This window comes from Sus scrofa, chromosome 18 (genome assembly GCF_000003025.6).
Source record: "Sus scrofa isolate TJ Tabasco breed Duroc chromosome 18, Sscrofa11.1, whole genome shotgun sequence".
Lineage (NCBI taxonomy): Eukaryota > Metazoa > Chordata > Mammalia > Artiodactyla > Suidae > Sus > Sus scrofa.
Genome location: NC_010460.4, coordinates 11,704,764 through 11,717,500, shown reverse-complemented (window position 1 = coordinate 11,717,500; position 12,737 = coordinate 11,704,764). Strand labels below are relative to the sequence as shown.

At 47.1% G+C, this 12,737-nt stretch overlaps 1 protein-coding gene across 9 annotated transcripts in view; it reads right to left on the bottom strand.

The window, feature by feature from the left end:
• Positions 1-12,446, bottom strand: part of DGKI (diacylglycerol kinase iota) — a 482,044-nt gene extending 469,598 nt beyond the window's left edge. For all 9 annotated transcript variants that reach the window (XM_021079007.1, XM_021079008.1, XM_021079004.1 and 6 more), the window contains exon 1: positions 11,957-12,446. In XM_021079007.1, the coding sequence (XP_020934666.1) occupies positions 11,957-12,360 (404 nt within the window). In that variant the 5' untranslated portion in view covers positions 12,361-12,446. The remainder of the gene's footprint in view (positions 1-11,956) is intronic.

Below are 12,737 nucleotides of genomic sequence, written 5' to 3'. Positions count from 1 at the left end.
CATTTCGTAACGTTTTTATTAAAAACATTTATTCTGATTACAAACGGACTATGTGGCAACTACGGAAAATTTAGAAAATATGAAAAGTTTCAAGCAATGACAAACTACACATCATTTGTCTTTTGTCTTCATTTTTAAGAGCCTGAAATGCCAGCAAAAGCTCAATGCAATGAAATCTTGGCCACAGTCCAACTCCTTGGCTGCAACCAGATCTTGCTCTAAGCCATATTCCTTCAAAACAGAACTCGCAACTAGCCAGAGCAGCCCATGAGGATGTTATCAGTTCATGTCAAAAACGGCCTCAGAAAACATACCTGTCTGGCAGTGGTGTTTTCTGGAGCTACCTTCGAATTCTTAAAACTGCAGTTCACTCTTAATCACAGGACATGGGAGTCAGGCTATTAGGCAATGAACTCTCTTGAATCTTCTCCATATATTCAACGAATGTGTCGAGGCGCCTATTTCTCCCCCTAAAGTACTGAGCCACAGGAGCATATGCTATATGGAGACGTGAAATGCAGCTGCTGTAAAACTGAAATGCTATTCTTGGAATACCTATGTCATTACTGGAGCCGAATCTCCTTTACCATGAAATGGCTGCTGCTTAGCAACTAATGCAAAAGAAGCAGCCGAATAGGTCTCTGTCTTCTCCCCCCCTCCGGAGGAAGAGTTTGAAACACATAGCATCTGGCTGGTGGTTTCCAACTGCATGGTTTTCACGTACACAGGAAGAGTCGAGAGGAGAACACCGAAGCCATCCTCCTGTCGATGCAACATGGATTCGCAACGCCCGCCAGCGGTGGGTCCCAACTTCATTCGTTGTGATGAACTTGGATTCCAACTTCATTCATTGCGATTGACAGCTGAGGTAAATCCAAGTAAATAAAAGTAACAAAATGGCAACGGTGAGAATTAACTTTCCCAAGAGCAGGGCGAGGAGGCAGTGTCCCGAAGTGAACGTGGTACTTCAGATCCAAACTAAGCCTGGCAGTGCCCAACACAGGCATGTGGCTTTGGGGAAGGCACTTAGTGGCCATGCCTGTTTCCTGAACTGTCCAAGGGCTTGGAAAACAATGCCTGTTCTCCCGGTTTTGAGAGTAAAATTAGATCAATTATGTGAAAGCCGTTTATAAACGGTAAAGCTCTAAAGGCACCACACATTTTTAAGTACCTAAATTTAGTCAGTATTAACAATTTAAGAAATCTCCAGAAATTTGTCTTTTGTTAAAAAAAAAAAAATCCCTTAGATGCTGTTATAATTCTGCACTGGCTCATAGAAAGCTTCTGTTTTAATCTTTAAATAGCTTCGGCGTTTATTTTTGAACGAGAGGTTTATTTTGCTAAGAAATTCTGAAGGTTTTCTTCAAATGTGAAAAAAAAAATGACTCAGGTTTTTTAAATGCTCCTTTGGAACTTTCTAGGTGTCTATAACTACACACATGAATATCCTTCTGAATTCTGGAAAATGTTGTTACAGAAGAACTTAGACTGCAAGGACTTGCAGGCTGAATACGCCCTTCAGTTAAAGGTGAAAGATTCAAACCGTCTTAGAGTATATATATATATATATATATATTTTTTTTTTTTTTTTTTTTTTGTCTTTTGTCTTTTTGTTGTTGTTGTTGCTATTTCTTGGGCCGCTCCCACAGCATATGGAGGTTCCCAGGCTAGGGGTTGAATCGGAGCTGTAGCCACTGGCCTATACCAGAGCCACAGCAACGCGGGATCTGAGCAGCGTCTGCAACCTACACCACAGCTCACGGCAACGCCGGATCGTTAACCCACTGAGCAAGGGCAGGGACCGAACCCGCAACCTCATGGTTCCTAGTCGGATTCGTTAACCACTGCGCCACGACGGGAACTCCAGAATATATTTTTAAAATATACATACCCCACCATGCCAGCCCCACGAAGTGCATGTCAACCGTTCCTACCTTCTTCACCGGCCCCCACTACGTACTATTACCCACGTCCCCTCCCATTCCGCTGTGATTACAACTCACAAGGTCTTGTACTGGACATAGAACTGGAAGCGGGGAGTCCCAGGCTATAATCCCCGCAAATCTTTTCCTGGCTCTAGGAAACTAGATTTATTCCCCTATTCATGCAATGGAAAATTCATATAGTTTTAAAAAGAACCGCCAAGGAAAGCTCAAGCTTAGCCTCCTTACAATGGCTAGTCCCTGTAGCTATTCACGGAGCTGGGTCTATGTTTGAACAGGAAAGGAATTCTTGTTTGCTCAGCCATCAATCCGTGTTAAGACTTTCTCTCTGTCCTGGGTTGGGAATGCCTGGGCCCGCTAAGATGAAACACACTGCTCTCTCCTCTCCAGGAATTTGTGTCTCACAAAGTGGGGGTGGAAATGTGGCTATTCGCACAAGAAAATGGGAAGGGTGAAGAACCAGAGTGAAAAGTTGCATTGAGGAGGCAGTAAGCAAATACGGGCACAGACCTAACCTCTGCCGCTTCACGAGCTATGTGGCCTCAGGCAAGGTGCTTAAACCCTAAGCCCCAAAGTCCTTAACTGTAAGATGGAAATAACAGTCTCTACCTCATGGAGGGTTAAAGGAAATACTATGTATAAAACATTTAGCTGCTCTTGGCACAGATTAAGGCTTTCATAAAATCAGTAACCTGTACTGATTAATACTCCCAAGCAGGTGGGTAAGTAAATTAACATGTGCCGTCCAAATGTGAACCAAGAGAAGCGGCACTTCGGGAGCACTTTGGAAGTACACAGGCTGCCTCTGCAGCCTCCGAGGACAGTCTATCAGAGGCCACCAGGTAGGCCAAGAACAGTGATGTCTGCTGCTGTTTGGTCACTGGGAGAAAAGGCAGGGAGAGTCAGGAAGGCAGGCGGCCCCATGAGGGTCCCCTCTGCCTGGGAAGCCCATGCTCTGCAGCTTCTGGGGCTCAAGGTTCTTGGGGTTCCTCCTGTCAGCTTCAGAGGCTGAGGACAGCACTTCCACTGGAGAGAAACAAAGATAGGCGACCGCTTAGTGACTGAGAGGAGGCCAGTTTGAAAAGAAGGTTTTAAATCAGGCTCTCTTCTCAGAAACCTCTGCAGGGAGTGCCCTCCGTCTGAGAGAGATGGCCTCAAACCCTGTCAGGTACATAAGGACAATGATGAGAATACCGTCCTTTCAGTTTGAAGAATGTTCCAGAAGTTTGTCTCAAAGTGCTACATGGAACCCTTTCCAACCGCTTCCACTTAAGCTTATGTAAACCTCCTTTTTTGAATCTTTAAACAAATTGCTTTCAAGGGTTTTTAAAACAAAAATTTACTTTTCCATAGCATTTTGACATCTTATACACAAAGGAATGACACATTTTAAAATGTCCTTTGGACCTTGCAAGAAGTCTGTTTTCTTGGCTGTTTCCTAATGATCAATGTGATACACCAAAGCTATGAAACTGCCTTTTCTTTGACTTTGGAAGAAAAAAAAATGGTTTTACTTCCTCCATACCTACCTCATGGTCCTGAGCCAGTTTTATGTGCTCAACGAATATTCAATAATCTTTTAAAATTAAAAAAATATAAATTCTGTGGTTGGGTCTCGCAGAGATAACTTGTGGCACATCCCAGAAGGCAGAGTCTTCCATTCTGAAATCACCCAGGACAGGCAGCGTCTGGGAAGCCTTTTTCTCTAACTGCCAGGACACAGCAGCCAGCCATTGTCTGCACACACAAAGACGACGTCAGCCAGCCAGGCCAGAAGAAAGACAACCTCTGTCCTGGGGTCCCTGGTGACAACTCTATTTCTAGTACCTCTGTCTTTATCTACCTTTCTATTCCTGACCCCGAGGCTCTGAGCCCCCTGTTCCACAACCCTCCACGTGTGGCTTCCTGCTCCCAGAGGAGCCGCTGGGCGTGTGGGCCGATGCCCTCTGATGCCTCTGCTCACCGTGCCTGTCTTTGCCAGCCTTGGCCTTCGGCCTGATCCTGTCTCCAGAGCACTCAGAAGCAGCCTTCTCCTCTTCACATCCTCTCATAAGAGTGAACGAGGTTTTAATAAGTCGTGAAAGGAAACGCACATATTCTGGACCTTGATGAATGCCAAAACCTGTCAATTAAATTTCCTAAGTGTATGTCTATCTCGTTTTCATGTTATCTGAATAACTCCATCACTAGCTCCTGACACTTGATGAATGTTCAATACACTTGATGAGTGAAAAACGAAATCTGTGGCGCTCCGGCCGTGGGGCGACGGGATGAGCAGTATCTTGGGAGCAATGGGATGCGGGTTCGACCCCTGGCCCAGCACAGGGGGTTAAGGATCTGGTGCTGCCACACCTGCAGCTTAATTCGCAGTTGTGGCTGGGATCTGATCCCTCGCCCGGGAACTCCATATGCCTCAGGACAGTCAATAAAAAAAATTAAAAACTTAAAAAAATTTTTAAAGAGAAATCTGCTTCTTCACTGGAGTTAAATATGGACGACACCACAAACACATTTACAGCACGTACTTTGGGACAGGCAGCATCATCAGTATCGATCTTCAAACAATCATACAAAGTACGTATGTACTGTTATCATTGCTATTACTCAGGGACCCTAAGGCACAGAGAGGGTAAGTAACTTGCCCATGGTCCCACAGCAGTTGAGGTGGAGAACTGAACTGAACTGAGCCTGAAGAGTCAGGGCTCTTAGCAACTACTCTGCCTCTCATGTAACTGAAGAGGAAGAATAATGACGCTTGATTACAGTTTAATTATTACTGTTTCAAGCTTTTCATGTTTCCCCCTCCATCCAACAAAAGCCAGACCATTAATATTATAGCTTAACTCAGAAATGGGTCCTTGTCAGAGCATTATCTGTGAGTCTGAAAATCTAAAGGCAATTCTCCTCTTGCGCAAAATCCATGGAAGTTAAGAATAAGAACTACAGAAGTCCCTGTCTAAAAGCTGTTGCATTAAAAAAACAAACAAACAAAAATGACAACAACCACAAAACAGTTTTTTTTCCATTTCAAAGGATCACAAAAACCTCAGGACTGGAAGCCAAGAACATTAAAACTAATCTGCAAAGACCCTTCTTCCCACTCCTACCCAACCACAGCCTCCTCTTTCAACCAGTACACATCCCACCCCCCTGATTGTTTGATTTTTTTCCCTACAATGACTCCAACAGTGCTCACACAACCTCTCCTTGAATACTATGGATGCTAGAAACTCACCAGCCACCTTCGAGGGCTTTATATGTTACAGGAACAAAAAGTAGCTGGCACTTTTTCCAAGACTTTGTTGTTAAAAGAGTGAAAAACAAAATACATGCTTAATTTAGAGTCACAAAGTTGTCTGAGGACTTCTTCCTAAAGTAACTTTTCCACCGAAATCAATCAGGTGAGTTGGAAGGAGAGAATGGATGAAATACTGTAGAATGGAGGCCATGGGGACAACCTTGGGCTGGCTGGACAACGGTCAGGGCACATTCTAGAACATAGGGTAGCCAGCTTTCTGCACTTACAAGTTCTACTTGTAGAAGGAAGAGTCAACAGAAAATTCCCTCAAGAGAAAAATCAATGATGGTCCCTTGAAAGGGATGAGGCAGACAGAAAGCCGGAGAGCTAATTAGTGCTACTCAGAAGGCAAATTAAGGCCTTTTCTTTGACAAGCTGCAAATAGCTAGTTAAGCAAGAGATTCTGCAGCCCTCTCCAGCCTCCAACAGCTGGCTAAACGGCTGATGCAGGTACTCACACAGGAAGCTGTAAACAGAAACGGCCCTGGGCCCTTGGACAAAGTGTAAAAGAGAAAAACGCAGACCTTTCTCTGAATAGAAAGGAAAAGTCATCATTGAGATGGACAGGGGACGAGTGACAGAGTCATTGATTTAAAGAAGGTGAATCAATTCATTCATTCAATAAATATTTATCCAACACCTACTGAGCAATAAGAACAGGATTCAGAGAGTCAAATGATAAGGTGCCATTTCTGTCCTCAAAGGAGCTAACAACTTAGCGAGGAATAATAAGACATTTCAAGTTAATTCTGTGCAAGGCATTGCGCTGAGTTCTCTACACACAGTAACTCATTTAAGTCTCACAACAAATCTCTGAGGTAGGTGTTATTATTACAGCTTTTTAGAGACAAGTACGGTAAACCTCCAAGGGGGTTACAGAGCAAGCCCAACATCTGCTAGGTTCAAATCCCGGTCTACTTCCCAGAATAGGACATTACAGATCAGTCCTAACCCAGCTGCCTGAAAGCATCGTGCAAGCACAGGAGAGGATGAACCACCGAACCCCAGAAAGTGGACCCTTGTGAGCTCAAGCCTAGGGAGACGTGTGCCTGATGGACACGCCAGAAGTGAGTTTGGGGAATGTTTTGTGCCAACACACCTAACTTAATGCTCTTCTTTCTTTCATCTTCTTCTATACGGCTTTGATTTGTTATGCCTTGCAGTTGGCATAAAATTCAAGCCAGTTCAAACAATTAGAAATCAGCCCTTTTGATTTGATCAACTTCAAAGAAACATAAAAAGCTTAACAGCTTCGATTTTGTTCTGTTCTCTACCTTCTCCCTGTCACCCACTCACATACCACCATTAATGTAGGAACTTCGACCCTAAAACTACAATTACGGGGTCTCGGAAAAGATAGTTAGGATCAAAGTTACCAACGCAAATCCGTGTACGAAAGCAAGTGTCACTGCCCAACATGCAGGCAAAACAGTCTTCTGGATGCTTCTTGTCTCAGAGGAAATGCCCCTGAACCCACTTCAAGGACACCTCAAGGTTGAGTAAGGAACGAGTATTGCAGATCCCAGCCCAGAAAAGCCTGGATGTGGCAGCTCTCCTGAGCCCTCTCTAGGAGGCCTCATTTTCTCAGATTGGAGAGGTCCAAAGAGCTAGCGAGCTCTTATCTAATTAAAGCTGCCACAGCACCAACCAATACCAGTAAAGCTCGCACCAACTTCTTCATCCTCTGATGCCCTAGGAACCCAGTGCTGTCACTCTCCCACGTGAAAACCAAGCCTCTAAAAGATCAATGCGATGAAGTGGTTCCAGGGCCATCTTGCCTGGTGTCCACACTTACCAAAGGCCTAAATAATGACCGATGAAGGAAACAGTTAAGTTAGAACCATAGTTTTCATCTGCTCCTGAAATCTCTAAATATCGAACAAATGTGTAAAGCACAGACAAAATATCAAATAAATAAAAGTGATTTACAAAGGAGGATGCCCCATGGTGATATTCAGGAAAAGAAAACTTCTCTCCATACACTAGCAATTTCCATGCAAGGAAAAACAATGTCCATGCTCTCCTACTTGGCATTCAACAGCCCAAGAGTCTTGCCGATAATCAAAATCTTTTTTTTTTTTTTTTTTTTTGTCTTTTTAGGGCCACACCCATGGCATATGGAGGTTCCCAGGCTAGGGGTCAAACGGGAACTGTAGCTGATGGGCTACACCACGGCAATGTGGGATCCGAGCCATGTCTGTGACCTATGCCACAGATCATGGCAACACCAGATTAACCCACTGAGCGAGGCCAGGGATCCAATCTGCATCCTCATGGATGGTAGTCAGATTCATTTCTGCTGAGCCATGATGGGAACTCCATCCTATAATCAAAATCTTACATTGCAGGCAATGCTCAGAAATGGAAACACTATATTCTTATCAACATGTAAAGAATAATAGACCCTTTTTTGGAGTTCCCGTCATGGCTCAGTGGTTAATGAATCCGACTAGGAACCATGAGGTTGAGGGTTCGATCCCCGGCCTTGCTCAGTGGGTTAAGGATCCAGCGTTGCTGTGAGCGGTGGTGCAGGTTGGTGGCTACAGCTCCGATTAGACCCCCAGCCTGGGACCCTCCATATGCCATGGGTGCAGCCCTAGAAAAGACAAAAAAAAAAAAAAAAAAAAAGAAGAAGAAGAATAGACCCTTTTTTATCTGGTAACATAATCTAAGAAGTTGAACACTCCTTGCCACAACTGTTATCTCATACCAAGAACTCCCTTTCAGGAGGGTCTGGTGTTCCCATACTGGTTTCTAAGCAGAGAAAATAAAGCACAGGTGTCAATCTCTTATAAGCAATGATAACTGCACAGTCCTCTTTACAAACAAAACCACACTTTATCATTTATTTTGTGCTGCCCAAAAAGGCACAGACAAGCCAGCTCTTGCCTGGATCTAGGTTCACCTACATAACACCTGGGTAGTCTTTATTAAAAGGCGTATAAAACTCGAACATGAGTATCTTCACAGAGATGGCAGGTGTCACGTAGGTGGCTCTGCTCTCAGAAGCAAAAACCAATATATTTTCTGGTGATCGTGAATTTATATTCACCTCTATTTCTGAAAGAGGAGAGGAGTTCCTTGAAATTACATAACCAAAGGGACACAGCACAAAGAATAAAGCATTCAAGAGATAGTAAATAATGACCTCTGGTATATTATGGAAGAGGTAAAAGAAGCTGCTTACACTGCACACATACATGCAAACACAGACACCGGAGGAAAGAGCTCACACCAGAAATGAAAGTTTAGGGAAGCATGATGGGATCACAAGAGAATGTCAGATCTGGGTTTAAAGTCCACCTCCTACCCAAGCTCTAAGCCTCTATTTTTTTTTCTACAACAGAAATAATCATAATCACATCATTAGACAATCATGAAAAGTAACTAAGAAATAACATACAATATAACACTTAAGCACAGTGCCTGGTACACAGGAGACCGTGTAAGTAAGTCAGCTACCTTCTCCTCCCCCTCCCCTGCACATTTCAAAAAGATTCCTTTTTCATTTAACTGACTTAAATGGGAATTTTTACAGTGGTTTCAAAAAAAAAAAAAGTTCCTACACATTATACAGTCATTGGCACCTATGTATCTGTTGCAGCACCATAATTTGCAAAGAAAAAGGAAGTAGTAATTTCAAGAGAAAAGTACCAGCTCACTTGCACTGCCTTCTGAAACCTTCAGCTTGAACAGGCTACAGCAACTATTTGCTCTAGGGGAGCAGAATCTGCAATAAAGGAAAAATTCTCATGGGAAAAAAATGGTTCCCCAAAAAAGAAAGGGAAGATAATGAAGGGAAATCTAGGGGTATGTAAAAGAGTTTATTTTACTTAACAAAGTAAAAGTCAAGCAAAATGAATAATCTGCCTCCAGAAATGGTTATTTAAAGGTTTCTGGTAAAGGGCTCTGGTTCCTAAAAAGACAGGAGTCATTGCATATGCCCACCCACTCCTCACTTATTTTTAAACCCTAGCTTATATGTTCCTTAGCAACAGAAGGAGCAGATGAGACCCCGCTACACACACGCACACGCACACCCTCTCCCCGAGCCCCCTTCTTCTTCCCTGCCAAGTGTCATTCTGCAATTACCCATGTTCTTCAAAAGGCATTTCTGACCACTTGCAAATCCCTCCCTCCCCACCTCAAAGGATCCCTCCTCACACAACAGCCATACTTCACACCCTCGCGGAACCCTTTCACTGAGATGCCATCCTGTGAGGTCTGCCTGTCCTCTCGCCTTTAACTGCCACCAGTCGCCGTCCTCAAGTGCCCCCAGAGGGAAGGGGATGTGGGCCTCACTGAGGAGCCAGCGCCCAACTCTAGCCAAAGCTGCTCTTTTCTTCCAGACCGTTCATTCATTAACCCACCAAGGAAATGCCCAGGCCCAGTTACATCTGCGTCCAGCATGAATGGCTGCCAAGGTGAGCGGGTAGGCCATTCACCCTGACCCTAAAAAATATATAAAATAATATTCATCAAAATGGAGCCATCCTCTAGGTTACTCAGGACAAAAACACCTGCCAGATGAAATATCTACCTTGCACTGTCTTTCCTCTGACTTTGGGACTCTGCCCCGCCTTGTTTGGCTGGGCATGGCTTATGAGTTATCAATTGTTTATCCTTTGGGGAGGAAAAAAAAACCAGCAGCAATTCTCAGATACCTGTGTGCCTGGGGAGCCTGTTAACAATGCCTACCCACAGAAAGTTTGATTTTGTTAGGTCTGGGGTGGTGGGCATTTTTAAGCAGCCCCCTAAGGTGATACTGCTGCAGGAGGTTTCCTGCCTTGGAGCCTAGGGTGAAGCTGTATTTTAAAGGAAACATTCACGAAGTAGGATCCACCTCTATAGGTTGTAAGGCAGATGCGGTGTTATGATTTCCCTACCAAAAACACGGTGTCTGGGACCATGTCTAAGTGTGCACAGCATTACACACGCATGTGTGAGCAAGCAACCCAGACAGCCATGCCCTACGCAGCGCCCATTTGCAAGAGAGAGGCTCCGGGAATGACCCTGGCCAAGAGGCAAACTGAAATGATTTCCCTTGCAAACCCTGGCTTTGCAGCCCTACCCAGGGAGAAGGCTGATGATGAATACCAATGACATAGCAACGATCCTCTGCCTGGGAGCCCAGACCCACAAGGTGCTTCAGGTACTCAACCCCGCCCCCCAGCCCCACAACTTTCAGTTCCTAAATTAGGCTGAATGTAGTCCCTGGTCCCCTAAGGGCCAGACAGGCCATCATAACTAGCAAGTAGAACTGCCTGTGTCCTAGCATCGCTCCCTAGAGCTACCTCCCTCTCCACCATCTGTCTATTTTTAGAAACCAAAAATATAAAGAGAAAGATCCATTTTGTCCTGAGCTACGTAACTAAAAGAGCAAGTCAGGTGGGAAACTCCCCCCAATGCACCCTGAACAAAATGCACATGGGGGACCACGGTGCAACACCCTCCCCAGGAAGACCGTTTTGGAGTCGTCAGAAACCAACTCTTAGACACAGAGCACATGCCCTAGTGACCAGGGCCTCCAGTCTTGGCGAGGCCTACGGGGATCCCGGTGATTCACGCACATGCCCCCAGAAAGACAACACACACCCTCACAAACCCACACACCTCTGTCATCCGCTTTTGCTTACATAACAGCACATGGTGTGACAGGCTTAATACTTTATGTGGGTTTCTGGAAAGGACTGCAAAGTGGAAAGGAGGAGGGTCACAAGAATGCTTTTACTGACCCCTTTTCAAGAAATTCTCCCAGCCCAAGAAAGTGCACATCTTTTAATTCTATGGTTTTTTTTTAATCACCTCAACTTTTAAAATTAACAAGCAACAAAGGCAGTCCCCCAAACTCTCCAAACCCATCAATATCTTCACCCTGGCCTGAGGGTGGGGGTAGGGGTGGGGGGACACAATGGATCCTCACGTCTCATTTGTGACTCCTGAACAGTTTGGGGTAGACTTTGAGCACCATTTGGTGGCCATTACCCCATACTGTCCTTGTCTTGCAAATATGTCCATCCTAGAGGCAAGCATGGCTCCATTCTGGCCTTCACCCCTTGCTTGCCAGCAGGCTCGCCAAGTCCTCCTTTTGGGCACACCCGGGAGAGAGGGAGAGAGCACGTGTACGAGTGACCCCCGGAGCCAGCTGCGTATCTACAGACACAGATTCTCAACGACTCTTCCTTTATGTGGGATTTCGGTGCTGGTCCAACTTCCAGCAGGATTTCTCTTCAGGATATAGCGTTCTTTTCTGCCTGTCGGAGATCTCAAGTATCAACTTAGTGCCAAAGGTTTAACCAGTGAAATTGGGAAGGTAAGGGGGAGTGGCTGAAGATGACACAGGCTTAGGGACAGCTTTGAGGACTTCCCTCAAGAAAACCTGGCATCTCTGTGTGTGCACCCCCGCTCCCACTCACGCATTTTTATTGTTGTTGTTCTGACCTCGGGGACCTAGTCTTCTCTCCTGCTCCGGGGGGGGGGGGGGGAACCAGACGCATGTAGCCTCCCTCCAGCCCAGAGGGATCGGATCAGAAGTGAACACAAAGCTCTGAGGGGGGGGGGGGCAGAAAGAGAGAGAGAAGGAGGAAGGAAGAGAAAGAGAGTGCGCGCCAGGTGCCCCCAAGTCGTGGAAGCGCCTCTCCGAGGACCGGCGCAGAGCGGGTCTCGCGCCCCGCGGTGGCACCTGTCTCCCGGCTGGCTGGGCTCGCGCGCCTACCTGTAAGAGACCTGCTTCCGGAAAGTTAAGTTCCTCAGCTTCTCCTCCAGCGCCTCGTCCTTCTCTTTCGGGCCAGCGGCCCCGGGCTCTTCCAGGGCAGCGGCCCCCGCCGCCGCCGCTGCCCCCGCGCCCCTCGGGTCCGCGCCGCCCTCGGCGCCCAGGCAGCAGCTCCCGGCGCCGCTTCCGCTGCTGCTGCTGCCGCCCGTCGCCCCCTTCTCCTCTCCCGCCGAGGAGCTGGGGTTCATGGCGACCGCTCCGGCGGCCGCGGAGGGAGCCGAAGCGGCGCCGCTACAGAAGCAGGGCCGGCGGACGGCGCTGACGGCGGCCGCCACCTCAGGAGAGCGAGCAGGTCCGCGCGCCTCTGGCAGGGGCGGCAAATGGCAGCCCCTTCCCGCAGCATCCATCCGCCGCGGCCCCGCACCGGGGCATTGTGGGAAACTCCGTGCCTCCACTCCCCCTCCCCGACCAATCAGAGGCCACCTCCCTCCGCCTCCCCTCTCCCTCCCAGCTGCAAACCCGCGCCCGTCTGCCCCCCTGGCATTTTCCTAAATCGGGAGCAAGAGCCAAGGCCAAACCTGAACTCTGCCCTGAGGCGTCGGGTCGCCAGAGAGGTGGGCGGAGGGGAGGGGATAAGGAGCCGCTGGGCTGGGGGCGCCAGGCGCGGACACAGGCAGCAGGAGAAGAGAGCTCCGTAGGGAGACTCGGAGGACGGCGTGCCGCGCCCCGATTAATACACGGGGAAGGGGAGCCCCGGAAGAGAGAACTGCCCTGCCGGGCCGGG